The 27,224-nt window shown below is 38.9% G+C and overlaps 1 protein-coding gene across 4 annotated transcripts in view; it reads left to right on the top strand.

The window, feature by feature from the left end:
* Positions 1 to 2,311: 2,311 nt before the first annotated feature.
* The window catches only part of LOC107698528 (pleckstrin homology domain-containing family M member 3-like), a 48,725-nt gene continuing 23,812 nt past the window's right edge, over positions 2,312 to 27,224 (top strand). For 2 of the 4 annotated variants that reach the window (XR_001635356.1, XM_016499552.1), the window contains exons 1-6: positions 2,312 to 2,376; positions 5,751 to 6,624; positions 12,699 to 13,634; positions 19,024 to 19,169; positions 19,338 to 19,531; positions 25,907 to 25,970. Coding sequence is in view for 3 of the 4 variants with exons in the window: in XM_016499552.1 (XP_016355038.1) it covers positions 6,171 to 6,624; positions 12,699 to 13,634; positions 19,024 to 19,169; positions 19,338 to 19,531; positions 25,907 to 25,970 (1,794 nt within the window). In the remaining variant the exon portion in view is untranslated. Of the gene's footprint in view, positions 2,377 to 5,750; positions 6,625 to 12,698; positions 13,635 to 19,023; positions 19,170 to 19,337; positions 19,569 to 20,382; positions 20,517 to 25,906; positions 25,971 to 27,224 lie in introns of those variants that run through there. The other 2 variants (XM_016499554.1, XM_016499553.1) reach the window with 2 other exon arrangements.

The raw sequence follows: 27,224 nt of genomic DNA, 5'->3' as shown, positions 1-27,224 counted from the left end.
TTCAGCATCATTACTGCAGTCTTCAGTGTCACATGATCCTTCAGAAATCATTCTAGTATGCTGATTTGATGCTCAAGAAACATTTCTTACATTGTTGAAAGAGTGACTGAAAGTTTAAAGAACATCATTTGGTTGAAATGGTAATATTTTTTATCATTACCATCATGGCTACCCACTGCTTCGGGTGTGTGTTCACGGTGTGTGTGTTCACTACTCACTGCTGTGTGTGTGTGCACTTGGATGGGTTAAATGCAGAGCACAAATTCCGAGTATGGGACACCATCCTTGGACGCACGTCACATCACTTTCACTTTTTCACTTTCATTTTCAGTTCCCAGAATTTTGAACAGTAGAGTAAGGGCTCATTTACAAAAAAATAAACAATCAAAATGGTATAAAATCTATGATAAAATTACTTAAATGTAGGCCAACAACATCCGTTGAAAGATGTGATTTGAAGTGGCACAAGCACATATGAACCTGAATCATACAATGAATCACATTTAAAAATAAATTTATTATGTATTATTTATATCAACCAGTTAGGTGGACTAGCATTTCATTTTTGCTGCCATTTGACAAGGTTAGTAAGGTTAATGAAGATAACTTCATAACCACCTAGCTGGATTAACATTTCATACAGTTGCTGCTAATTGTCAAGGTTCGTAAGGTTAGCGTTTCGACACTGTTTGCTGTGTCCTTTTTAAAAAAAATATTCTCTTCTCGTCCCTCTCTACATGTCACTTACAGCGGCCTGTCCAATTGCAGACTCTCTTAATTGTCTCATAACAACATAAAAAAGAAGATAGAAAATAAGCATTCAGCACGAGATCAAATGGGGGTCTATGTAGGTCACGCACAATATGGCGCCTGCAAGTTTACAGCTGGTGCTCGTACCACCATTATCCCACAACAATATCGCCGAGAGGAACTTATTTGAGCCCATTAGCCCATGTCCCCTCCTCCTACATTAACAAAGCCTTTCTTTAAACGAGCCAAGACAATAAGCTCTCAGAAAGGGTAGCGGGGGGAAGAACAGGGGGACTGGAGGGGAGGTGGCAGGTTTAGCCCGGAATCCATGATAATGACTGTTTCTGTCCATGGCCTGAAAAAGACTTGAATAATGTTTCTTTTTCTGTGGGGACCCGAACAATAGATGCAGGCCTGGCTTCAAGAACGGCAAGCTTTTGGTTATTGGCTATTACAAAAAAAAAATCTCATCTTTGCCACTCACACCAAACCTCTTGGCTTTATTATCGTACAAAGTCTTAATGTTGTCGACCACAATTTAAGAATCCATAGATCTTTTATGCAGTTAGAGAATTTGTATGGCAATTCATTCCAGGCCCACGTGGGTTGCTAATGACTGTGATATATGTACAGTTTGTGTGGGATGTTGGTCTGAGTTGTGAGAAGAAAGACTGGAAAAATATAATCTCTGCAGTATTACAGAGTAGCTATAAAATGATTTTACACACTCCTACACAACAACTCATGTCTTATTCAGTATGTATCACTGCTATGGATCATAAACAGTTTTTTCCCCCATGCCATCTCCAGCCTAAACAGCTAACACTGAAGTTACCACCGGTTTTCTGTAATTAATTTTTTAATAACTAATTATTGCCTCTCTCTCAAGTATTATGTAAATGCATATACCTATTTTCATTTATACAGCTATAGTAAATAACGTACAAATTTGTACGTAAATCTCCTGTTCCAGATGTATATACCACATTTACATTATTATTTATTTATTTATTGTTTTTTCCTTAGTCTGACTTATTTAAATGTTCTTTCTGTTTTCATGTCTATATGCATGTATATATGAACCAAGAGCTCCTAAAAAACCACAACAAATTCCTTGTATGTTTGCACACACTTGGCGAATAAAGCTCATTCTGATTCTGATTCTGATAGTGGAGGTTTGGTGGCATGATGTCAGGAAGCATATTTTGTTGATGGGTAATAGAGCCAATGTTATTTTGCAAACCTTGAGAATTTGTTATGACTTTTAATACCCCTCATTTTATAGTCATTGTGTTAAGAAGGAGAAAAAAACTTATATTGCTTCACTTGAGTAGCCAATCTGAAATAACACTTGCCTGACAAAAAAGTAAATGCTGTTATGGTGTCATGTGTGTACTGTACAAACACCATACTGTAATATTATGTCCATGAATTTATGTGGCAGTCCAAGATACATTAAAGAATACCATAATACTATTTGGAATATATTATTTTAATCATGACATTAAAGGATTTAAGTATGTGGAAAAATAACGGCAGTCGGAACCATTTAACGCAGGGTGTTGTTTCACCTGGTGCGCATTTTCGCTGACGGAACTGAATGTGACCGATTGTAAACAGATGCGGGTGAGTCATTTTCACATACAAATAACATATTATTCGCTCTTTTCATGCTTAGACTTTTTATTATAGTGATTCTCTGATTATATTTGATTCATACTCTTGTTACATTCGCTGTGAGTTTAACACAATCAGATGACACAAATGTCATTGTCAGATGATGTAGCTGAGTGCTAACTAGCTTCATGATGAAGTCATCGGCTGAATTCATAGAAGCAGCTTGCTTGTAAATAAAAACACAATCTCTGTCAGAAGAGGGGAAAATCTAGATATTAGAGTTTGTTCATCGTCTTTTTTTACGTATGTTCTCGTATATCTTGTAGCTTGTTTGTGTGTGTCAACTGCACTTGGGTGAACTGCCAGTCCGCATCAACTAAGTAAGGCTATTCAGGATTCTTGTCGATTTAACGTTAAATGTTGTCTATGGTTTTTAATCAGCGAAGAACGTCTGGTGTGAACAGTCAGCATTAGATGGCTGAAGTAAGGTGACATCGCTCTGTCTGTTTTTGTCAATCAAGTCACATTTGTTTATATAGCTCTTTATACGATAACGATTGTTTGTTTCAAAGCAGCGTCACAGTAATAAACAGGAAAAATAACAGTGCTAATGTTTTAAAATGTATCAATTTTGAAATTAATTCAATTCAGCTATAAAGCAGCTCTACAAAAGGCAATAGTGTTATTATTCAACAAATACAGCTGAATATTAATTCTGAATTGTCATTTAAACCCCAAACTGAGCAAGTCAAAGGCAACAGCGGCAAAGAAACAAAACTCCATCAGGTGACAGTATTGAAGAAAAACAACACTTTTTTTCTTTTTCCATTGTATTCTTTGAAGATGGTATCATTAGCATCTGAGACCACAGACAGTACTTTTACAGTGTAATACACATTTAAATTTTTAATATGATTATATCGTTCACTATTTACACATATCAGTGGTGTGTGCAGTAGTGTTCTGAAATTAAGTTTTTTTCTTTTTTAATAAAATGTAAATTCATGCCCAAGTCACATTTTCTTGGTTTAATAAACATGACTTCCACTCTCAGAAAAGAAAGAAAGAAAAAAAAACAATTCTGTTTTTTATTTTTTCCATTAACAATGTAATCAATATTATATTTATTAAAGCCAAGTATGAATCTCATCAAGTTTGTGTTTTTAAGCATTTTACATTTATTCCCAGTGCTAATGTTTTAAAATGTATCAATTTTGAAATTAATTCAATTCAGCTATAAAGCAGCTCTACAAAAGGCAATAGTGTTATTATTCAACAAATACAGCTGAATATTAATTCTGAATTGTCATTTAAACCCCAAACTGAGCAAGTCAAAGGCAACAGCGGCAAAGAAACAAAACTCCATCAGGTGACAGTATTGAAGAAAAACAACACTTTTTTTCTTTTTCCATTGTATTCTTTGAAGATGGTATCACCATCAGAGACCACAGACAGTACTTTTACAGTGTAACAGGTCAAAAGATAAGCAGTCTAGGTTACTGGCAGGGTGATTGGTCATGTGTTTCCTCTCAGTCAGATCTATGATAATATGATTTCATGTTCCAGAATGACGACACATAAGTTTTTGCTCATCACAGTATAACCCTTATTCATTGTGGCAATAACCTGAATATGTTGTATAAAATGGTGTGGTGTGGAGATTGATGTTAGCTGTGAGATGGTTAAAAATAGAATGGTAGAGAAGGGCCTCCACATCACTGTCTGAATAATTTGTCTAAGCAGAGGTGTGAACTGTGAACATCACCGGCTCAAGTTTTTACTGTAGCAGGTCTGGTTCTCAAGGCTGGCTGCTGCTCTAGACCAGTGGTTCCCAAATTGAAATTGGTGTGTCAGAGAAAGGAGATATGCAAAATGTGCAGTGTTGGGGTGCCTCCAGGACCAGGGTTGGGAACCACTGCTCTAGACTACTTAGTTTTAAAGGGATAGTTCACCCAAAAATAAAAAAATCTGTTGTCATTTACTTTGATGCTCATTGATTTCCTGTTGGTCTCGCATTATCTTTCTTTCTTTGTTTCTCTGTTTTTTTCCCATGGGTCTGGCGAGTCTCTGATCTGAGATGATGTAATGGTCTTTTAATAATTGATGGTTTAAAGAAAGTGAAAGACCCCGAGTCGGAGTGCAGAGGAAATCAATGTTAGTGTGGGAGGAGGTAGACATGAGTAAGATGAGAAGAGGCTGCATGTTCATGAGAAATGAAAACAGAAAGAAGCCATACTCATGTTTAGAAAGGCAGAGAACCCCACCCCAGGCTGGAAACTTCCAGTGATGATCACGGTTTGTCTGCGCACCCGAAGCTCTGGAACGTTAGGTAGGCTGCTGAACGGATTCCACAGCCACCAAGGTAGTAGTGTGAAATTGCTGGTGGCTTACTATGATTATGCCATGTGTGAAAACACAGGTCAAGGTAAGTGGAGTTCAGCTGCTGACTCTGTATCTCTGTTCCAAATGATAGCTAGCTGCCTACCTCTACGGCATTTTATGCCATTGTTTCAGAAGCCATACCAAAAGGAAGCAGCATTATGGGCCATTCACACAGAATACGTTTTTGTGTGAGATGCAGTGGAATAGAAAAGAACACAGGCTCTTGATACTTGAGTTTCTTTTTACTTTACACAGAAGTTTATATGGAAGATGCTGAAAAAACAGCAAGATGTGGTGCAACAGGAAAAGTTGTCCATCTAGTGCTTTTACATAGAAAATGCAAATGCGCCTGGTGAGGACACACACCTCCGAAGAAATCCAATATGTAGGTACAACATTTGATAAGAATCGTACTTTGAACCTTTAAAAACGTAAGTTCTTTATAGTTATAATTTGTGTAGTATGAATGTAATCTAGATGTACAACTTTTTGTCACATTGTCACTGTCACGTGACCTGTCAGCACAAGTTGTGTCACTTCACTGCCGTTCACAACTCCACTCCTCTGGCTTCATGGAATAGTAAAGTGTCCACTGGATGTGCATTTTGAAATCAGAGTCAGCAGAAGTAGTAGGTCATCCGGAGATTTTTGGTCTATTTTTTTATTTTTTGTTATAATTATTGTGAATTTGTACTCAAAGTGTGTTGCTGACTATGTAGAGCATTCAAAGTCAGTCATTTAGGATGCCACCTTAGCAGGCAACTGTCTATATAGGTGGTAAATAGCAAGAAAGCTTACTAGAGTTTAAGAACAAAGCAATCATGTCTTGAAAAATTGCTTGTTTTTATTGTCTATTTGGGGCTCAACTGTTGTACAATTACTGTTGTCATACTTTTTGCTCAAAGGCTGATCATACTAGACTAGAGCATCAGCTGTTCATGGAGTTACTGCTGTATTTACTGACCGTCATGTGCTTTTTTCTCTTGTTTGTCTAAATTCAGGATGGCGGGCCCTGGGGAAGGACGTCCTGGTGCCACATTGCATTTATCACTCTGAATTACTGCCTTACAGACTGCAGTGATTTAATTGAGGCACTTGTCTGAATGTGGCAACACTTGTTCTAGACAGCACTGTTTGTACTCGCCTTACCCAGTGCTGATACTGATAGCTGGCATAGCGGTCAGTTCTCATTAGGTTCTTGATTAACAACATTGGCTCATAAAATGACAGTCCTGGAAGGGGTTCAGGACTTTGTGGACCATCTGTTTTGCTACACTTTCTTTTGGGTTCGGACAGCAGATGTTTCGTCTGTGGTTCCCTCAGGCCTTTCGATCCTGCCGTGTCTACCCTCACACACGTAAGGAATCGGTCCGTCCGCTCCACCCCTCTGCTTCCTCTGTGTCGCCAAAACTGTCAAGGTGATGGAGGGTCTGGAGGTCGAGGACATAAGCCCCGCCCTCGAGGCCACTGAGGACTTCTTGCACTGCCTCGATGACAATCAAGGAGATGGCCAGGTACGTCCGCCCAAGCATAAAGAGGCCTCCACCTTGGACAGGTTAAACTCCAGTGGGGTGTGGGGGCTACTGACAGGAAAGCAATCCGAGATATCACCCAGCAATATGGCGTGGGCGGGGCAGACGTCTTTCACTGTGCTTGGCCTGCGACATGGAAAAAGGAACCGGGCAAGATCTACCAACGATTTGGCGGCTCATGCCAAAGAAACAAACTCTACCACCAATACATGCAGCGGTGGATTCAAACGTGGCCACAACCGCTCCCGTTCAGACGTCAACAACCGCACTTACACCGATAATGGCATACCTGCCATTGACAAAAATACACTCAAGAACATGGCACTGAATGACCACAGAGATGGTAAGAATTAAACTAACATTCATATATTTATTTTGAATTGTTGTGTGGTGCAGAGGTCAAACAATTTCAAATCATATCTCATTAAAAACCAGGTATTTCACTTACAAGATTCTGTCCACACTGAAAGTGAAAATGCTGAGTGATGCCACACAATCACAACCACAGAGCTTTATTGATGCTTAATAGCGCAACAATGCCATCCATTTTTTCAGCGGCCTTGGTTCTGGAAATATTTTTCCAACAGGCATTTTTTTGTAAAAAGTTATAAACCATGAGGCGAAGCACTGTGAACTTATGTTCAGCTGTTCTTTTTAATAGTTAACTTTTAACTTTTTTTTTTAATTTTTCATGTCATCAGTCCTCAAAGCTCGGTAAATATTGGTCACAGATACAGAGATTTACTTTAAATTACACCAAGCTGATTACTCACTAAAAACTCCCACAGATCATGTTTTCAGGCCATTTCAAGTCTTATTTTGACGTAACAAAGTGGTTATATCTAAGTGTGTGACTTGTTTACTTACTTTTTTTAAATTAGTATTGCCATTAACACCATTATATTGTTCATTCAGACTGATTCGTGAACATGGAACGCACACAAACACAAGAGGCGGGATTTATTGCATGAACCAATCACAGTCGATCATAACGAGTCATATCCAATCATATCGCGATGGAGGCATTGCCTCCTCTCACGTGAATTTCCCCATTCGTTCTCAATTACCCCCCACCAAACCAAAGTCCCTTTAAGGTCATTTAAGTTGTTTCAAGGCCCTTTAAGGGCATTTTAAGTCATTTCACTCAGCGGCCATCTTTGAAGCGCCTCTCGGGCATGCAAGTGCAGCTCCTATCACTTTGAATGGGGAAACATCATATTCTCCAAAACTGTTCGCCAAGCTTACGGTTAAATTTCATATTTGAAGTCACCAATGAAATCTGACAACAACTGTCTCATAAATGTTGTTCCTTTTGCTCTAATAGCATAAAAAAAATGCTTATTTAGCAACCGGGACTTCTAACGGCAGCTGCAGTGACTTTTATTCAGAAGGCGGGGCTTCCTTCAATAAATGTGACGTGACATGTGGCCAAGTATGGTGACCCATACTAGGAATTAGTGCTCTGCATTTAACCCATCCTTAGTGCACACACACAGCAGTGAACACACACACACCGTGAACACATACCCGGAGCAGTGGGCAGCCATTTATGCTGCGGCGCCCAGGGAGCAGTTAGGGGTTCGGTGCCTTGCTCAAGGGCACCTCAGTCGTGGTATTGAAGGTGGGAGAGAGAGAGAGAGAGAGAGAGAGAGAGAGAGAGTATTCAATAGAGTGGCCATATTGAACATTGCATTTTCCCCATTTAAAACTATATGAGTGAGACGTCTTGGGTATTCTATAGTCTTTGACCAAACCCACCGCATGCTTTAGGGCTTCAGTTAAAACTCAATGGGCTCAGGGGAGGCACTGCCTCCGTTGCCACCTCGGAGGAAACGGCCCTGATACACACACACACACACACACACATATATATGTGTGTGTGTGTGTGTGTGTGTTTTTCTTTATTTTTGCCAGTGAATGGGTGCTGAAGAGATTCTTTGATTGTTGGCTATTTCTTTGCAGAATCATGGCTAATTTAGTTTTTCATCAGGAATTCCACTGTTAAACACATTTATTAAAATTATTAAAAAATAAGAATGTGTGGTGATGGCTTCAACAAATAGATATACCATTGGTTAACAACCTCATAGCTTACTGTATGCCTGTTTTTAAAGTTTTTTTTTTAAGTTATTGTTAAAAATTAATTCCTTTATGGAGAAAATTAATGGGATTTTTACCTCCGGAACCCGGCTGTTGCATTGCATATACAGTTGCATTAAATAGGACTTTGGACCAATAAAATTTCATTGTCCCACTTGTCACTTGTTGTGAATGATTAGGACAAAAACTCAACATGGAAAAGACTATTCACTTGCTAAAATGCTAAAATGATTTTATCACTTTGCACACTTTATTAAAATGTCACGTGATGTTGTAGCTTTTAATCTCCCCACACCTGTGATTTGTTGTGTCTGCGTTTCTGTCAACACTGCTCACCTGCGCGCTCTGCAGGAATCACCTCCTTTTATGTCGAGGGGGTTCAATGAGTTTTTGCCTGCCTGGTTTGGCCTGTTTGTTTTTGTGTGTTTTCGTCTGAAAGGCTTTATTTAGACAAGGTCATCCCAGAACAAGAACAGTAAAGACATAGCGCAATATTACGATGAACATGCTTGCTATGATTTAATACAATACATATTATTCACCAATACAAACTGTCACATTAAGCTTTTTATATCCAGTGTAGTCTGATTTAATTCTGTCTTAACTCATTTTGAAAAGGCTGATTTATTTCTACATCCAGTAAATCAGTACTAGGTTTTGCAAAATGGAAGGTGATACCAATCCTCTTGGCTGTCCTTGCATCTGTGTTAAAACTTAATGGAGCAAATTGTTAGTTACACCAAAATGTGCCAAAGGGAGCAACTGGAAATAGAAGTAAGTTCCACGCTCGAATGCCCACCGTTTCTTGAGTGACTGGGATTGAATCCTAAGTGACATTAAGGTATTGGCAACCCACCCAGTTTCTAATGCTGATAGATCTACTGATTAAGACTGGAGAAACCCCTACACACCTCACTGCACAGGTCTCAGTGTTTGCGTTATGCTTGACTTGGTTCTGTAGTTCATTACAAGCATCAATTTCAATATAGACTGCTTTGTTTGCACTTATTCTTCAACATCTTGATTTTTAACTCCGAGACTGGCCTTAGATTCAACTTAATTTGAATGTTGTTTTCTTTAAAATATAAATGACATCTTTTTTTAAACACTTTTTACCTTTTGCATTTAATTGTTCTCTTTTGTAATAGACGATTACACTAGCGTTCAAAAGTTTGGGGTCAGTAAGATTTATTTTTTATTGATCTAAAGTTAAATTAAGAAAAAAAAAATCAAAAAAAGATAAATACATTTATAATGTTACAAAAGATCATATTAGAATGATTAGAATGATAATCATTAGCATATTAGAGTGATTTCTGAAGGATCATGTGACTGTAGTCATTACTCAAGTAATGACTGCTGAAAATCCAGCTTTGCCATCAGAGGGATAAATTACATTTTAAAATATATTCAAAATTTAAAATGGTTATTTTAATTTGTAGTAATATTTCATAATGTTGCTGTTTTTGCTGTCATAATCTTGCTGTTTTTGATCAAATAAATGCAGCCTTGGTAATCATAAGAGACTTATTTTAAAAGCAATTGAAAAAAAATCAATCTTACAGACGCCAAACATTTGAACGGTAGTGTAATTTCAGTCTCTGGCCTTCTAAATGGATTAGGAATATTTTTACCATGCGAAGGTCAGTGGTTGTCAAATTTATATTTATTTCATTTTGGTCTCTGACAATCAGTGTAACAAAAATTGTCGTTAATTGAAGTGCAAAGTGGGTAGAGATTATACTCAGCTTTTCAGCTGTGTTCATCATGACGTCATGTTATGATGTGACTATTCCATGTGTTCTGTATGCTGTGTTTGATTACAGCAGGCCTGAATTGAGTCATGCCTACTCATTTGCATGTTTATTGGACCTCAAGCAGTACAATTTTATTGTTAGTTGAATACAGTTATACAGGTCTTAAATTGGATTTACACTGCAGTCGTACTGCGTCTCGCTGAAGAAAATTGCAGGGTTTATGGATAAGGATTAAGGAGTCAATCAAGGTTGCTTGATTGTCTTGGTCTGTTTTGTCAAACTGAAACAAATTAACCACCATGTAGGTATACTTTTTTTTTTTTTAAGTTATATTAGTTTAAGAGACAATGGCAAAACTGAATTTTCAGCAGCCATTACTTGAAATATTCAAGAAACATTTATTATTATTGTCAGTGTTGAGGTATGGGGTAGGATCTAAAGTATGGTCAAGAATAAGGCATTAATATGTGCTTTATAACGAAGTACTAATAAACAGCCAATATGTTAGTAATATGCATGCTAATAAGCAACTAGTTAGTTAATAGTGAGAATTGGTCCCTAAACTAAAGTGTTACCCTTCATTGGCTTGATCAGTTTAATGCATTTGAATAAAATTATTAATTTATAAAAAATAAAAAAAAAAGAATGGTAGTATATATTTAGAACTTGTTTGCTTATATATTATATAAATAAGTCGCAGTAAACTTTAGTAGTTTGGTCTTAAAAATGTCCAGATAACATTGGCTTTCACTCAGCTCCATTCTGGCTCACTGTTTGCATTTGTCTCCTTTTTTCCTTTCCTGCTCAGGTTTCCCTCGTGCCCATCCATAAGTGGTAGCAGCACTAATACTGGTTTTATGTGCCATGTCTGTCTCAAATGGGTCTTTTAGTCACTTGCAGATGAAAAGGTCTTAGAAATGTTCAGGCTCTGCAGGCAGACTGGCCTTGCACCAGCTCTCTAATTGGGTCATGTCAGCACGCCTCACGTCCTCTCTGCCGTGAAATTAGTAGTGACTCTTTCCATAGCTGCAAGCTATGCACCTTTGAAGACCTCAGAGTGCAAGGAGCCCCCAAACATCCACAACGATGCTCCAGAGTGCCAAAGCACATCATCTGTTGTAGCTTTTACTGGCTACCCAAATGAACCCAACCCTCTGAGCTCACAGCTTATCAGCACAAGAGGGAGGGGACTGTCCGTTATGTTACAGATAGGAAGGTGCAGTTTTAGCTGGTACATTAGGGATAAGACTTAAAGAAAACAATTGCTTTAATTTACCCTCCTCCTGGCCTCTGTCTGTTTCTATGGGTCTGGCCAGCAGGACCTGATGCCCGGGGCACCCAGCAGGTTCCCGAAGGCTGGGAGGAAAACGGGCAGTTTCCAGCCAAGGAAGTGTAACGATGAGTGGTGTTGTGGACCAAGAGAGGAAAGGAGATAAAGGAGGCAGTGTGTGAAAGAAATGGACAGAGAAAGGAAGGACTGAAAAGGAGTGCCAAAGATTAGGGGTCACTTTTTGCCATTCTGTTTGCACAGCAGCCTGACACACAATAATGTTTCTTCCTGCTTTGAGGTGGCTGGATAAACTGTTATCACATAGCACAATAGCATCCATCATAAATGATGTGAACATCTCTCACACAGGGCTCCAGACTAATATGGTGCCAGCATGTTCTGCAAAAGGAGGAACTAGTCATGGTGTGATGGGCAAATAAAAGGAAACCGTAATTATTAACATTGATATATAGCAATTTTTGGACAGGATTTTATAATTTTATATTTATATTTATAGAACTTTATCATTTTCTCACACAACATTCGTAAAATTGTTTAAAATCTTTATTTTGTTATTTTTTGCTAAAGTCCTCTGAGAAATGTAATCCTGAAAATAATCTTTTTTATTTTTTTGTGGTTTTCTGTAATTCTTAAGGCCAATTTTGCCTTAATAGTCCTCTGAGATTATTATTATTTTTATGTTTCTCATTTATTTAAAAATGTTTGCCTTTTTTTGTTGGGTTGGTAAATTGGCTAAAAATATACATTTTTATTTAAAGTCCTCTGAGAAATATAATCCTCAAAACAATCTGTTTTTAAAAAAATAATATTTTTTGGCTTTTTTTGTTAACAAATGTACAACCATTTTTTTTATTAATTAATTTATTTATTTATTTATTGCTAAATGCCTCTGAGAAATGTTATCCTCAGAGAGCAGTTGTTAGTTAAAATAGTGTTGGCCTTCCCTCCAGCATAAAAGGAAAATCAAATCAATAAGTAGAGTCTGATCACGGACTGCTCACCTTAGTACTTATTGTTGCAAAATAATGACTCAAACCTAAATCAAAAGTCTTGTTTGTATTGTACAGTTCACCAGAAAGTACTTGATCCACAATATTTTTTCAAATTCTCCTGTGCAATTTCAATTCTTGTTTTTGCCATTAGCTTGGCATGGTGTAGTAATCAAGTAATCATATTTACGGTTATTTCATTCAATATAAACTTTTTTTCTTTTAGTCTGTAGTTTGTTATTGGCATTAAAGGTGCTCTTTCTGACATTTTTTTTCCTAGCTCATAAGGAAAGCAGCCCTAGCCTGGTGAAGCAGGGAACTCTGGAGCAGAGAGAGGGTCTGTGGGGACGCTGGACCTCCTGTCACGTGGAGCTTACACCCTGTGAGCTGCGTCTCTACAGCCTGGACAGCAGCGGCAACCAGCAGCTATGTGCTGCCCTCTCGCTGTCCCACTGCCAAGGAGTGAGCACGCCCCAGCCGCAGGGTGGACGTGTACTGCAGGCTGTCTTCTTCAACAGCACTCGCGTGCAGTTACGCGCACCCTGCCAGTGGGAGGCACTGGAGTGGCGTAGACTCCTCTGGGAACGTGTCTTGGCTGCCCGTCCAGCCAATCGCAAAGGGGAGCCGGCCCGTGCCAACTCCCCTACCCCTCACGAACCCCATCCAGATGCGGTGACGGTGCCAGTCCCTCGACCCCTGGTACGTCCCACGGCCCTACCACTGTTCACCCAACACTGTGCTGATGTTCTTAAGGCTGGCCTTCTGCACCAACTCACCGACCTCAACAACTGGAGGGCCTTCACGTTTGTACTGAGCCGCACCGAGATGCAGGCCTTTCCGACCGAGGGAAGAGGCCCAGTGTCGGAGCCAGTGTTCAGGTACCCGCTGGCCTCCTGTCTGGCTGTGCAGTGGGACGATGAAGACGGAGACACCAGCTCCCGCTTCCAGGTGGTCTTCCCTGATGATGTGCTGTGCTTGCGGACCGAGAGCGAGTCCAAGGCCCAGGACTGGGTGGAGGCATTGCGCACGGCAGTGACGGCTCAGCAACCACAGTGGGAGAATAACCAAGTGGTGATAAGGAGTAGGCTAGTCAGGGAGCAACGGCACAGGGAGGCCCAGAGAGCTAAACGGCAGTCCGTCACTACTAGCTTTCTCAGCATCCTTACCTGTCTGGCTGTGGAAAAGGGTCTCACGGCTCAGAGCTTCCGATGTGCAGGTGACCACCTTTTTACAATGCACTTTCAACATTTCCTAAATTGTAATAGCTTTTTTGCATTTGGTTCCTCGTCAGTAAAATTGTCAGGGAGGAATTCACCAAAGTCAATTGCCTTTGCTGAGTGAACATTATGCCTGCAAATTTAGTTGTACCTGTAATAAGATCTCTTTTTAGTCATTAGATTAGAAACCTCCTGATCAATAAAATCCAGTGGTTTTTATTAAGGAAAGGAAATTCCCTTAAAGGAAATTTCCACCCTTTAAGTGGATATGAATGAAATGCTTTCCCACCTGGCTGTAACAACCAGCTTTTTCATGCAGGGTATTTGAAAGCCTCACCGAACAGTGACAGCAGGCACCTGACAATAATTGGCCCATATAAAGCGGAAAAAAATCCCCTTTTATAATCAAAGGCTCCCTGGATGCTGCGATCTGTGCGGAAGCGAATTGTTTGATTCGGGGCCACGAAAGAGATTTTTTTGAATGGGACGTGTTGGCCTAAAAAGAACTAAACAGCTGGGTATATCCCTCCGCTCGGCAGTCCCTCTCTCTCACTCTTTTTCTCTCTAATTTTTATTACCCAAAACTTACAGTTTTGCGACTCTTTCTTTTAATTTTTTCTCCCCAAACAGATGCTCACACCTTATTTTTCTCTTCTATGTTGATCAGTGCTGTATTGCTTTTAACATTTATATTGCGTGTTTGTTTGAGTACTTTTACAGATGTAGACATAATGAGTGCTTCTAAGGTAGAACTAGGCATTAAATAGTCTTAATTTTTTATTTTCTTTTCTTTTAAATAAGACAGTATATTAGTGGTATCTCTCTCAAATGCATCTTTCTTAGACCCTAACCCACATCCAAAATGTCACATAAAAAGAAAGCAAACTGTGATTGGTAATTTTACATGTCAGTCAGACGAGCCCGTCCTTTCTATTTAAAAATGATGGGCCAATCAGAACATGTTTGGGACATGCACCTTAAACATGCTTCTATGAACACTTAAGACCTCCCTGCCCTGCACATTTTGTATGTCTCCCTCATCTATCACACCTGATTCAACTCATCAGCTCATTAGTGGAGACTGCATGACCTGAAGTGGGTGTGTCAGATATAGGGAGACATACAAAACGTGCAGTGCTGGGGGTACTTCATGGAGAGGTTTGAGAACCACTGCTGTAGAGCATACAAGGACAGCAGATCAAATGGGAAGATCCAGCTGTAGGTGGGAAAAGAGGGAGTGTAGGGTCAGGTGGAGAGAATGGGGTCCAAGGGACTGCTGTTTACATCAAAAAGATGGGTAGTGCATTTGTCTCAAGCAAACACGTGTGAACACACTTACGCACGCACAACCTTATGCCACCTTTGTTTTGAAGTGGATGTCAGCTTGAATAAGGTACATCAAAGCTGGGGCCTTGTCGTCTTTCACATTTATGGAACTACAAAGCCCCACCCTGGGGTTCTTGTGGCGTGGAACTCAACGGGATGCTTGAAAGTGGCACGAGTTGTAGCCTTTACAACAAGAAAACAGAGAAACCTTCTCGCACTGAAGGACCAAACACCTCCTACGGAGTCGTAACGTCTATTCTGCTAGAAAACCATTGTGCAAGTGGCACCTCAGAGTGCCCCGCTTCCCCTTTCTTTTTCCTGCAAATACAGTAGTTGCCGTTTTAGGGCAACAGGGTGCTGCTGAAAATGAAAGAGGGGAATCTTGCGGACAGTCATGGAGTGAACACATCAAACGCCTCTTGTTTGGCACAGCTCCCTGTCTTTCCCACAGTCCCAGGTTGGCCCCACTTTTTGTGCAAGGAACATGCCGTTCCCCTCCACTTATGCTTGGCTATGAGATTGGGAAATGTTGAGAACCGTATTCAATTGTAATTGAATGAGCTTCACACGTGTTAACTGCAAAGCTGCAGCTCCAACCTGCTAGAATCGGAGGCTTCAGTTGGCTCAGAGTGGCTCAGACATCACTGTACCCACAACTAAGGGGATATTTTCTGTGCTGTCTGTCTGGCTGAGATGTGCAAACTTGCACCTTGTGTGTTTGAACGTATGTGGGAACTCATGCGTGGGGCTGTGCTTTACTGGCACAGGCTGCGATGTCCACAATACACAGAGCCTAGCAGCCATCTCCTTCCCAGAAGTGACATGCTCTCTGGCCACTGTCCAGAAGCTCTGTATCCCAACAGTCTTGATGGAAATGTATCAGAAATTTGCTAGAAAACTCATTCAGATGATCTTGATCTAATGTGGCTCTTCTGTACATAATTGTTAATAATTGTTTTGGTACTATGTTTACATGCAATTAAAACATGCATTTACATGCATTAAAAGTTCCGTTTAAGTAGGACTAATTTGATAATATCACATTAATGATTTCAAAGTGATATTTGCGAAGTTGGCCTAACAGACCTAGCCTTACAATGTCATTTGCTTTGCATGTTTAAAAAAAGTCCATTATATTGCTTTATATTGCAAACTGGTGTTTATCATGTTATTTTAAGGTATTATCATAATCATAAACCGGTTTGTAGCGCAAATAGTTTCACTGTTTACCGCACTTAGGGCTGCACGATTATGACAAAAATCATAATTGTCGATTATTCCCTTGAAATTGTAATTGCGATTATTAATTACTATTATCACAATTTACATTGAATGATGTTTATACCATTGTTTTATGCAACTGCATGCCGTATTTTTATATGAAAATAAACAAGCTGAAAACACTCTAACTGAAAAACTTTTAGTGCTTTTCTATAGTATTAAGCCTTAAATGTCAACTAAACATCGGATTGGTTTCTTCTTTAAATTATAAAAAAAGTAAAAATATGAATGGTGTTATAATGTTATACTAAAACTAAAATTAAAATAATGGGAAAAACCCTTAAGATAACATGTAGAAAGAAAAAAAACGCATCTTAAGCACACAGAATAACATAAGTGGACTTAATGAACGATTAATTGCCACTTTGAACGATTACGTAATTGTGGCATCCATAATTGTAATAGCGATTAGAAATTCGATTAATTGTGCATCCGCACTTGAATATTCTTCTAGTTATTTACCTACAGTGGCTAAAGAATCGGAAGTCTCACATATTCAACAAAAATGTCTTACTTCTGCATTGCAAGGTAGACATGGATACATCTGACTATAACTGGCCCTAAAAGAGAGATTATGCACAGTGTTATTTAGTCCTTTAAAATCAGTTTTACGCATTGTGTTATGTTTAATTGGACAGACCGATGAAGACATCTACTAACTTGAATTTGAATGTTGTTGTCCATATATTCTCATTTTTATTCCAGAGCATGTGACATATGTGAGCTGTTAGTTGCTGGTTCTCCTGTGATGTTATACAGAAACTATGCTTTGGAAGCCAGTTGAATGCATACAAACATTGCCATCAAGTTTTGGAGTCACTGTTTCTCCTCTAATTTGTTGCAAAATTTTTGTTTTTCTTTTGCTGAAAAGCACGGCCTCAACTAGCTCTCTCTTAATAACGGTCTCTATAGCATGAGCGCTATACAACGATTTACTATTTTTGGAAAAGGGTGGTATTTGTGGGTTTACGCTCTGCTTGTATGCTGATTACAAGGTAGCTCTGACACACTTCACCCTGCTGCATGAGGTTCAGCCCAAATATCAGGCACCCATCAGCTGTGGCATGGGGGACACCACCTCTGACTTTTTATAGTCTGGGGTCCCTGCCCTTAAAAACCTCAAGTTTACATTGGCAGCACAGTGCAGCGCATGATGTTAGTGCCTAACCTCAGCTATAGAACAACCCATTACGTATTGGTTTGGAAATGGAATAGAGTGAATTTTCTTTTCTTGTTCCAAAATGGCAGTATTCCTTGGCGACGTATTGTGCAAGAGTCTTGATCACAGAAATAACATTTGCCCAGTTTTTGAAAAATGTATTTTATTTTGCATCCAAAATGGCTAAATATGACACAGTTCTCCTTTAAAATTTCTTAGGGCAGTGCAACAATATTGCAGGACATGCATAATGTTAATGCCATCATCAAATTATATAGTTAGATTCTTTAAAAAACATGAAACCGTCCAATCTTACTGACCACAAACATTTGAAAGGTAGTTTACATATTACTGTTCATTTTTTTTTATTCCTTATTCATATTTTATTCATATATTTAAAATATATGTAATATTTACATTTACAATATTAAATATGTAATGAATTTATGGTAATTTGTCACAGGCAGCACTAGTCTGTGTCAAGCATGTCTGAATTGGAATATAACGTTGTTCAGTTTATGTGAATTACTCATTTAGTTTTTTTGTGGTTTCCAACCCCAACAGCATGTGTACCCATTCACTGTAATTTGTATGGAAAGAGCAGTGTGAACACATTCTGCTCAACATCTCCTTTTGAACTGCACAAGTGAAAGAACATTACAGGAATACGGCTGAGTAAATGATGCCAGAACTGTAATTTATGGGTGAACTAACTGTTTTAAATCTGATGGTAAATTATGTAATTTTGCTTACATTCAGGGATGCACGTACATCATCGCTTGGCCCTTTTCAGCCAGCTAACAATGCATCAAAAATAGACCTACAGCGTTGCCTGTAAACACTGTAATCAGTGTCTCCCTTTACAGATATTTGTTTTCTGATTTGTTTTGTCCTCTCTATCCTACCTCCCATCTTGTCCACATTTCTTCTTCTCCCTATGAAGTGTATAGCTGACGCTACGCTCCACCGAAAAGATTGTACTAGTCTATATCCGTCTGTGCCTGTTCCTTTCATTCTTTTTATTCTTTGAACGTCCACACTGTCCCGGCTCTGGTTCTCCCAGATGGTTAGGATAAGGGACACCTGCCATGTTCACAATCACCTGTTTTGGCTCCTTTGGGATAAGCCTTTTGCTGGAGTGCCCTCTGAACTGTTTGAAGACAACTTGAACAACGATTACAAGACCAAGCAATGCACTTTCAGGAGATATCTTGTATTAAATGTGCTCAGGATTTATGCCTGTTCAGTACTAAGAAGCATTTAGATTCTTTCTGTTGTGTCTGGACGGCTAAAAACACCTTTTTTTTGGTTTGGGTTTTTATCAGTGACTCAATCGCTGCCTTTTGTGCAGTACAAATCTTTTGAACCCTCTGGATCATCCGTAATATTTATCTGTGTTTAGCCAGGGTTGTGTTGTAAACCTTGACATATCAGTACACAACCCAAACAGACTGATCACCTTCTGCTAATGATGGTCAAATTTGAACAGAGTCATGCCCTCATCAGTAGATTAGGTGGTTATTAATGTTTTCTTTAACCCAGAGTTGATCTCTCCTGTCCTAGGTTTGATTTGTGTTGTTTGAGGTTCTTCCTTTTAATTGTTGCTTTGTTTTTCCATTTAGGATGTCAGAGGCCAGTGGGTCTGTCACGGTGCGAGGCCAAAGTTTGCTCTTACAGCGGCTGGTACTACTGCCCAAGTTGTCACCAGGACAACCTCTTCCTCATACCTGCTCGTCTGCTGCACAACTGGGACACTAACAAACACAAGGTATGTGTACAGACCTATAAACCCCAATCCATATCTTCAGTATCGTTAATAATTCTGTAAGTTTCTTTGGTGAGTTCAGAAATCAGCTTTTGCACCAACCAACAAAACAAACAATGCAGACGTCCAACAGAAGTGATTCTAATTAACAACACTGTTTTTGTGGCTCAGGTGTCAAAACAAGCAAAAGAGTTTCTGGAGTTTGTTTATGAGGAGCCCCTGTTAGATGTCCAGCAGTTGAACCCGTGTCTGTATGTGCATTGCGAGGCGTTGGTGGCCGTTCTCAAACTGAGACAGCAGCTCCAGTCTCTCAGGGCTTACCTCTTCAGCTGTCGGGCCACAGTGGCAGAAGACCTCCGCCGCAGGTGAGCGATGCCAAAGAGCAGGAACAGGAAAGGCAGGGTTAGTGAAACTGATCTCAAATTGGACCAATATATAAGTGAGTTTGTTTCTCACCTATTTAAAAAGGGGTTACGGTAATGCAAACAAATTAAAATCTACTATGGCTTATTAATGTGACAAATTTATATATTAAAAAAACAACCATGGAGCAAGAGCAAAACTCATTTGGAAGACTGTAGAAATAACAGGTTGTTTCATCTTTACCTTTATATGTTTGCTTTTTTTCTTGTTAAGAACCCGTATAAGAGATTGTATTGTTGTTGGTAACATCAAAACAGTTGATGGAGTTAGAAAGTCAGTAAGATAAGGTATGCTCAGAAATATTTCATTGATATCAGTGCATGAGTGTATAAATATTTCCTAGTTAATTTTTTTTAGTAGTCCAGTGTTTCTGATTACATTGTTTGATTTAGGCCAGCAGGGACACACGCTGAGCTTTTCCTCTTGTAAGATGGCACTGGAAGTGAATATACTGTGGAACAATATAAATATTTGTGAAGTCTTGCAAGGCACATCAAATAGTTGATGACTGCTGCTGGGTGCATCTGTTTGTTTGTTTTTGCACTGCCAGTATGTACAATTGAGGTAGCTTGGTTGTAATATATGTATTAAGCATGTAGCACTAACAAAGTATGAATTTTTAGATGCTATTTCAAGGAATGCATTTGCAGTTGCTGGGAGTAAGATCCTTATGCAGATCTTTAGTGGATTCCTAAGGGCCAGGTTCAGCAGGAATTTGAAGGAGCTGTGTTTATGCGAAGGTTTCGGCACTAAAAGGCTTGTCTATGTGATTAATGCTTCATGCTCTTACCAGGGTCAGTGTGGAGACCACGCGATTGCGCTAGAAGGCCATACACATTCACACCATGAGAGACGAATGCTTGTACAGCTCTGTGATGAAATGTCACATAATGGAAAGCTACCACCAGCTTTTCCCCAAAAAATGGCTCCCCTCCTTTTATATTGACAGTTAATCATCAAAAAAAGACAACTGTTTACTTAATTTAGAGTTAAGTGAAAGTTTATATTTAGATTCTTAAAGGGAGAGTTCACACACAAATGTAAATTTTGTGAAAATGTACTCACCCTCATGTCATTCTAAACCTGTATTACAATCTTTATATATGCTGTAAATGTTATTTTGAACTTCTTTTTTTTTTTTTCAGGAATCTATGATGAATAGAAAGTATCATGGTTTCCACAAATATTTAAGCAGCACAACTGTTTTCAACATTGATAATAATAATAATATTTTTTTCTAATATTACTGTATATACTGCATTTTTGATCAAATAAATGCAGCCTTGTTGAGCAAAAAATAACATTTTTCCAAACTTTTGACCGGTAGTATATACGGTATATGATCAAACTGTTTTTGTCCATACAATGAAAGACAGTAGGGTCTAAAACAACTTTGGACCCCATTGTGTTCCACAAAAGAAATTAAGTTTGTATATGTAAATATATGTTTGTTGCAACACGAGGGTGAGTAAATGATCACAAATGTTTCATTTTTGGGTAAACTAAGAGGAAACTACAGTTTTCTTTCTCCTAGTGTCCATGAAACACATCTTTGGATTGACAGTTCTTTTTGTGGTAAACTAATTTCCATCTTTTTCTATTGAAATAAAGTACGGCATGACAAAAACGTTCAGATGTTGACTTAATGGTGTTGCTAATGCATTCTTAGCTACATGTTCAGAACACTGTTTGTTGTTTGAATCACTGAATTATTGAATGGGCCAGTACCCTTTCCTATGTATTGGCTCCTTTGAACTCCATGGTGACGTAGAAGCGGGATAGCCGTTTGAAGTCCAGACATGAGGGCTCTAGCAAAGCGAACCTCAGTTTGAACTGAAAATCCTCTCTGAGGTTCATCTCCTTGGAGCGGTCCCAGCTGCCTACTGAGTGGTGACTTTATCTGGCCGCTGTGTTTACGGGGTGCAGCAGCGGTGACCCTAGCAGGAGGCAGCGCTAGAGGGGTAGTGTTTATGTCCAGTCTATTAGCAGGCATCAGGCTAATGCTTCGCTTTTCCAAACAGTGTAGGATTGATGAGGGTGGTGGCGCTAAAATATTACCTTAGCCATTCATTGCACAGCCGGGACACTCATCAGCGGTTGTGAAGAGGCCCATGAGTGTTTACACTAAGCCACAGAGAGAAGGGTGGGAGCTGTCACAGTCCACACCGTTGAGCCTGATCTAATGCACCTCACTGATCCACACATACGCTTACTACCTTTGTCTGTACCTTTTATTCGTTTTCCCTCGTGTCTGGGATTGGGAAATGAGAACCAGTTGAAATTGATGTATAGTCCATTTCCAGAACTATTATGAGCCAGATCTTTTTAGTGATCCAAAACCACACAGGACAGCCAGTGTAGTTCAGTTGATTCCCAAATGAATGACTCTTATAAACCAGTTATTTTTGTGAATCAAACACATACACCTTACTGTGTTTTGTAGTGCTTAAGACTTGTGACACTTAAATTTAAATTCAGTCATCATTTACTCACCCTCAAGTTGTTACAAACCTGTATGAATTTCTGAATAAATGAATGAAATATGAAATTTACACTACCGATCAAAAGATTGTTGTTGGTAATGTCTTAATGTAGTGTTGTCAAAAGTACTGATGTCTGTACTTCAATTTAAAAAATGTGTCGATACCAGCATTTCCAGCTAGCATTTTGAGCGCTGTTGTGCGGATTCTTAAATGGCTCTGATTGGCCATTGTGTTCACTCGCTCAACAGATATGTCTGTGATTGGCTACAATGATCATCGCTAAGCGCTCTTCACCGAGCGCTTTCAAAGCCACGTCTTTCAGCAGATCCCTAATATATCTGCTCATAGACGGAGCCGCTGATAGATGCTCAAAATGTTAGCGGGAAATGCTGGTATCGTCACATTTTTAAAATTTCAGTACCGACATCTGTACTTTTGACAACACCATCTTAAAGTCTTATAAACTAAAGTCTTAAAGCTTACTCAGGCTGCATTTATTTGATCAAAAAAATTTTAAATACTGTAATATTGTGAAATATTATTACAATTTAAAATAGAGGTTTTAAATCATGTGTTGGCAAAGGTGAATTTCCAGCTTCCATTACTCCAGTCTTCGGTGTCACATCATCAGAAGTCATTCTAATATACTGATTTGGTGCTCAAGAAACATTTCTTATTATTATCAGTGTTGTGCTGATTAATATTTGTGTTTTTTTTCTGGGTTCTTTTAATATATAGTTCAAAAGAAAAGCATTTTATATATATATATATATATATGTATTTATTTATTATTGGAACAATATAAATATGTATATTTTAATATGTAGTTAAGGACATGGATTGCTTGTCACTTAAAACATCAGTGAAAAGGAGTAAATGTGCCTTTTGCAATAACTGCTTTACATTTATTCATTAACAAACCAGAACCGTTAATTCCTTATGTTTTTCCCAAGCCTTATAATTTTCTTCCACAGAATGGTGTCTGTTCATTTGTTGAAATACTTGGTCGTATAAAATTAGCACAATTCTCTAAGTAACAGCTACAAGAAGTCTGTTTACTTAAATATGGTGCCTTCAAACTTTTCTTCTTTGTCTGCTTTTGACCAATCACAGACTGCAGCATATCCTACAGTTTCTCTGCCTTAAAAGAGTACTTATCCACAGGTGGTTGAGAGAAAAGAGCAAAATCAACATATAGTACCTTGCTTATGTGCTTGCCACCCTCTGATTACTGTGGCCGGATTTGGTGCTCTTTTGTTCGACAACAATCCCCATATCGCCTGGTTACCACCACGGTAAACACTTATGTATTTACCCTGAGAAAGGACAAAAGATAAAGACATGGAGCTCTGCCATGAGCAGAGATGAATTTATGCTTGAGGAGATAGAAAGCAGAAAGATGTCTCCATAACCAGAAGTAAATGAACACCCAACGAGACCCAGGTTTCTTTTCACACACTGTCCTGACTTGAACAAGCTTTACAAAGGCTGGCAAATCAGAGTAACAACCCATCGGCAGGGATTAAGTTCGGATTTCATCTTGTCATACAGAAGATAGCGCATTATACCATGGAATCTTGTCAGTGCAGTATCTTTTCTTTGTCAGCCTTCCTAAGATGTTCAGTAATACCTCACTTGTTATATCAGATTTGTGGGTATGTAAAGCTTTGAGCTCTGTGGTTTCCAGACCCTTTATTAAGGCATTCATACCTCTCTAAGACCGCAAATCTGTCAGGTGTGATCTGTAAACACTTCAGTGGAAAATTCTTTATTATTAATTATGATTACTTAATAATAGTCCTATTAATAATTCTTTTAGTACTTTGAATTAAAAACTATGAAGAAATATTTGGGGGAAAATTCAGTTCTATTGCCGAATTGAGATCATTTTAATAATAAATACGTTTAAAACAAATTTTTAATGAGTTCACAGTTTTTTACTGACATTCAGCTGTATGTGTAGATTTACTAAAGAGCCAACTCAAAATATCCATTGGTTCAGGAAAAGACAATGTTTACTTGGTCTGTTTTTGATTCACCAAAACAAAAAAAATTTGGTAAATGAGAATAATTTGTTTGGTAATCAAACTACTCTTGTCATGCTGAATGATTTTGATTCACTAAAAAGAACCAGCTCAAAAGATTCATTTGTTTGGGAATTAGTTGGACTACACTGGTTGTGCTGTGTGATTTTGATTCACTAAAAAAAAGACATACAAGTAATTTGTTCAACAAATTGTTTCCTTAATGAGTTGAAAGAACACATACAAATGATCTGACCCGTCTGAGAACAGTACAACATGATCAAGACAGCACATTTACACTCATTTTGGGTTTTAATGCATATATTTCTTAAACCTCAAACAACGAATGACAGCTCTTGATAAAGTATCATTTTTGACGTGCCTTACGTCAAACACGCAACAAAGCAGCTGTCATCAGCTCTATTTGTACTAATGACACCTGCTGCAACTCTTGTCTATTGACCCTTAAGCTTTCCATAAACAAATGAAAAGAGATTTCATCCCCAGCTTAGTAAACATCCCACCCCCTGCCTCCATGACTCAATTTAGACTTAGATTAGCATCGTAATGATGGCTTGGCCTAATGAGGCCTGAGGGACGAGCTGTGAATTGGGCTGTTTGGAGAACCGCCATGCTTCTCTTCAGCCAGTAATGAGATTATGGCAGTGAATGAGAAAAATGGAGCTTCACCACAATCCCCAAAGCTGAAAACTGAGGTGATGTCCAGTGAGCCACAAATACATTTGGGCCACATGCATCAACACAAACTATTTTAAATCATATGTGACTTTGTATACATAATATAATAGCTACATTTACTCCTAAATGCCCCATTATAGCTCAGAACTACTCGGCATACTTTCCTCCCATCATGTCATAATGCCATAAATTCCCGCTCTCCCGTCTTTTAGCTGTGTTTGTGGCCTGTAAGCCTGTCTCTAATTGCCAGCATCTGTCTGATGGCCTGCTAATGATGGACCCAAGCCACTGAGGAAGCGGAGTGGATGAACTATTAGTGGGCAGGAGTAAAGATGCATCGGTTTCCAGTGCCAGACTACTTAAACCAATTTTCCAGCCTGAAAAAAGACTCAATCCTGTTGAAGTAGTCAGCTATAGAGTGTCTATGCCAATAGCATTGTCTGAATGAATTGTTTTTTTTTGCATCTCCAGTGAGGATCATTTCATTAGAAGGAACCGTCTGTTCTGTTTGCTTAGTTGTCAGTGGATATTATGGACTAACTATTCATGTGGTGAAAGATGAGATCAATAACTTCCGATATCTCCCAGTTTTTCATTTCGTTTGCTTCTCGTAACCGCATATCCTCTCTTTCTCCTTATCTCACAGTGTGCTTGTTGCTTTCCCTGTCCCCTCTTTTCTGGATAATTCTGTGGGCCCTTGAGTTTGTAATGTGAGCAGGCGTGGGTGAATGAGAGAGGGAAAGAGCGAGTGTAGGCTCATGGGAGGAGAGAGGTGAAGAGGTCCATAATAGCCAGCCAGATGGAGAGAGAGAGACAGAGCCGCTCCACTTCAACTATAATAAGGGGTAGTGCTTTTAAATGCCTATTTTACAGCCTTTTTCCAATTCAATTGAATTAACCCCTATTTCCAAGCAATTTGGTCCCATGTTGTCATGGTTACAGAGACGTGATGACAGGATACTAGCGTTCCACCTGAAATGGATCTGTATGTATATGTGTGCAGGCTAATGCAGTTATTTTTCTACAGATATGTGCAGGCTCAGTTATGACTTGAGGTAACATTCATATGCATTTCACACTAATGTGATTTTTTTTCTTGCCGTTTTTGCAGGATCTTTCCGAGAGAATACCTGTTACAGCATGTGCACCTCTACTCATTGGCAGATCTGCAGCAGGTAGTTTTATCTCTTTCCTGTATTAACATCTCAGTTTTTCTTTAAACCCATATATAGTAGGCTCACACAGCATTTTTTCATGCTTATTCATGATTGTTTCGTGCTATGTGAGATAATCTACGAAATTCTGCTGAATGGAGTACAACACTGTAAAATGTTTTACCATTTGAGCTGAGAAATGGTATGGAAATGGAAATTAACAAAGATTTCATAAATGAACATGTAGGATGTGTAGAACGTTGAAGGGTTTTAAACTCTGTCAACACATAACAGTTGCTCCAAAAAGTATTAAAATTGAATGTCATTGCACTAGAAACAAGTGTCCTAGCATAGTAACCACAGATATTCATCACTGTAACTATTAATATGATCCAATAACAATATATTTTTCTCTGCGTGTTTAAAGGATTAGTTCACTTCCAGAATAAAAAATTCCTGATAATTCACTCACCCCTCATGTCATCCAAGATGTTCGTGTCTTTCTTTCTTCAGTCGCAAAGAAATTAAGGTTTTTGAGGAAAACATTCCAGGATTTTTCTCCATATAATGGACTTCAATGGGAACCAACGGGCTGAAGGTTCAAATTGCAGTTTCAGTGCAGCTTCAAAGGGCTCTACACGATCCCAGCCGAGGAATAAGGGTCTTATCTAGTGAAACGACCAGTCATTTTCTAAAAAAACAAAAACATTTATATACTTTTTAATCACAAATGCTCATCTTGCACTAGCTCGACCTCACGCATTACATAATCACGTTGCAAGGTCACGCGTGATGTAGGCGGAAGCACCAACCCAGTGTTTGCAAAGCGAACGTGCAAAGAAAGTCAAGCACCCTTTACAACAAAAGGTAAAACAACGATGACGGACGATTTTGAAGTTGGAGCAGAAAATTAGATGGAGTTTTTCACCCTACCCTGCGTGAATTTGCGGATGCGCAATGCAGAACTAGTGCAAGACGTGCATTTCTGGTTAAAAAGTATATAATTTTTTTTTAGAAAATGACCGATCGTTTCACTAGATAAGACCCTTATTCCTCTGCTGGGATCGTGTAGAGCCCTTTGAAGCTGCATTGAAACTGCAATCTGGTGTGTGTATGATGGCCGAAGGAGCTTCCTCTGGAACTTACACGATCGGCAAAAGGCCGTTTATTGTTTTATTGCAGCCGATCTCTGTTCTGGCTGGACTTGCACAAACTGCGTTGCAATGCATATCATTTTCCAAATGTAATTTATGTGAAAATATGAAGTCTGTAAAC

The sequence above is a fragment of the Sinocyclocheilus anshuiensis genome, unplaced genomic scaffold, assembly GCF_001515605.1.
Source record: "Sinocyclocheilus anshuiensis isolate Anshui unplaced genomic scaffold, SAMN03320099.WGS_v1.1 scaffold138, whole genome shotgun sequence".
Classification (NCBI taxonomy): domain Eukaryota; kingdom Metazoa; phylum Chordata; class Actinopteri; order Cypriniformes; family Cyprinidae; genus Sinocyclocheilus; species Sinocyclocheilus anshuiensis.
Note: the sequence above shows the minus strand (reverse complement) of the source record. Positions and strands in the feature narration are given on the sequence as shown.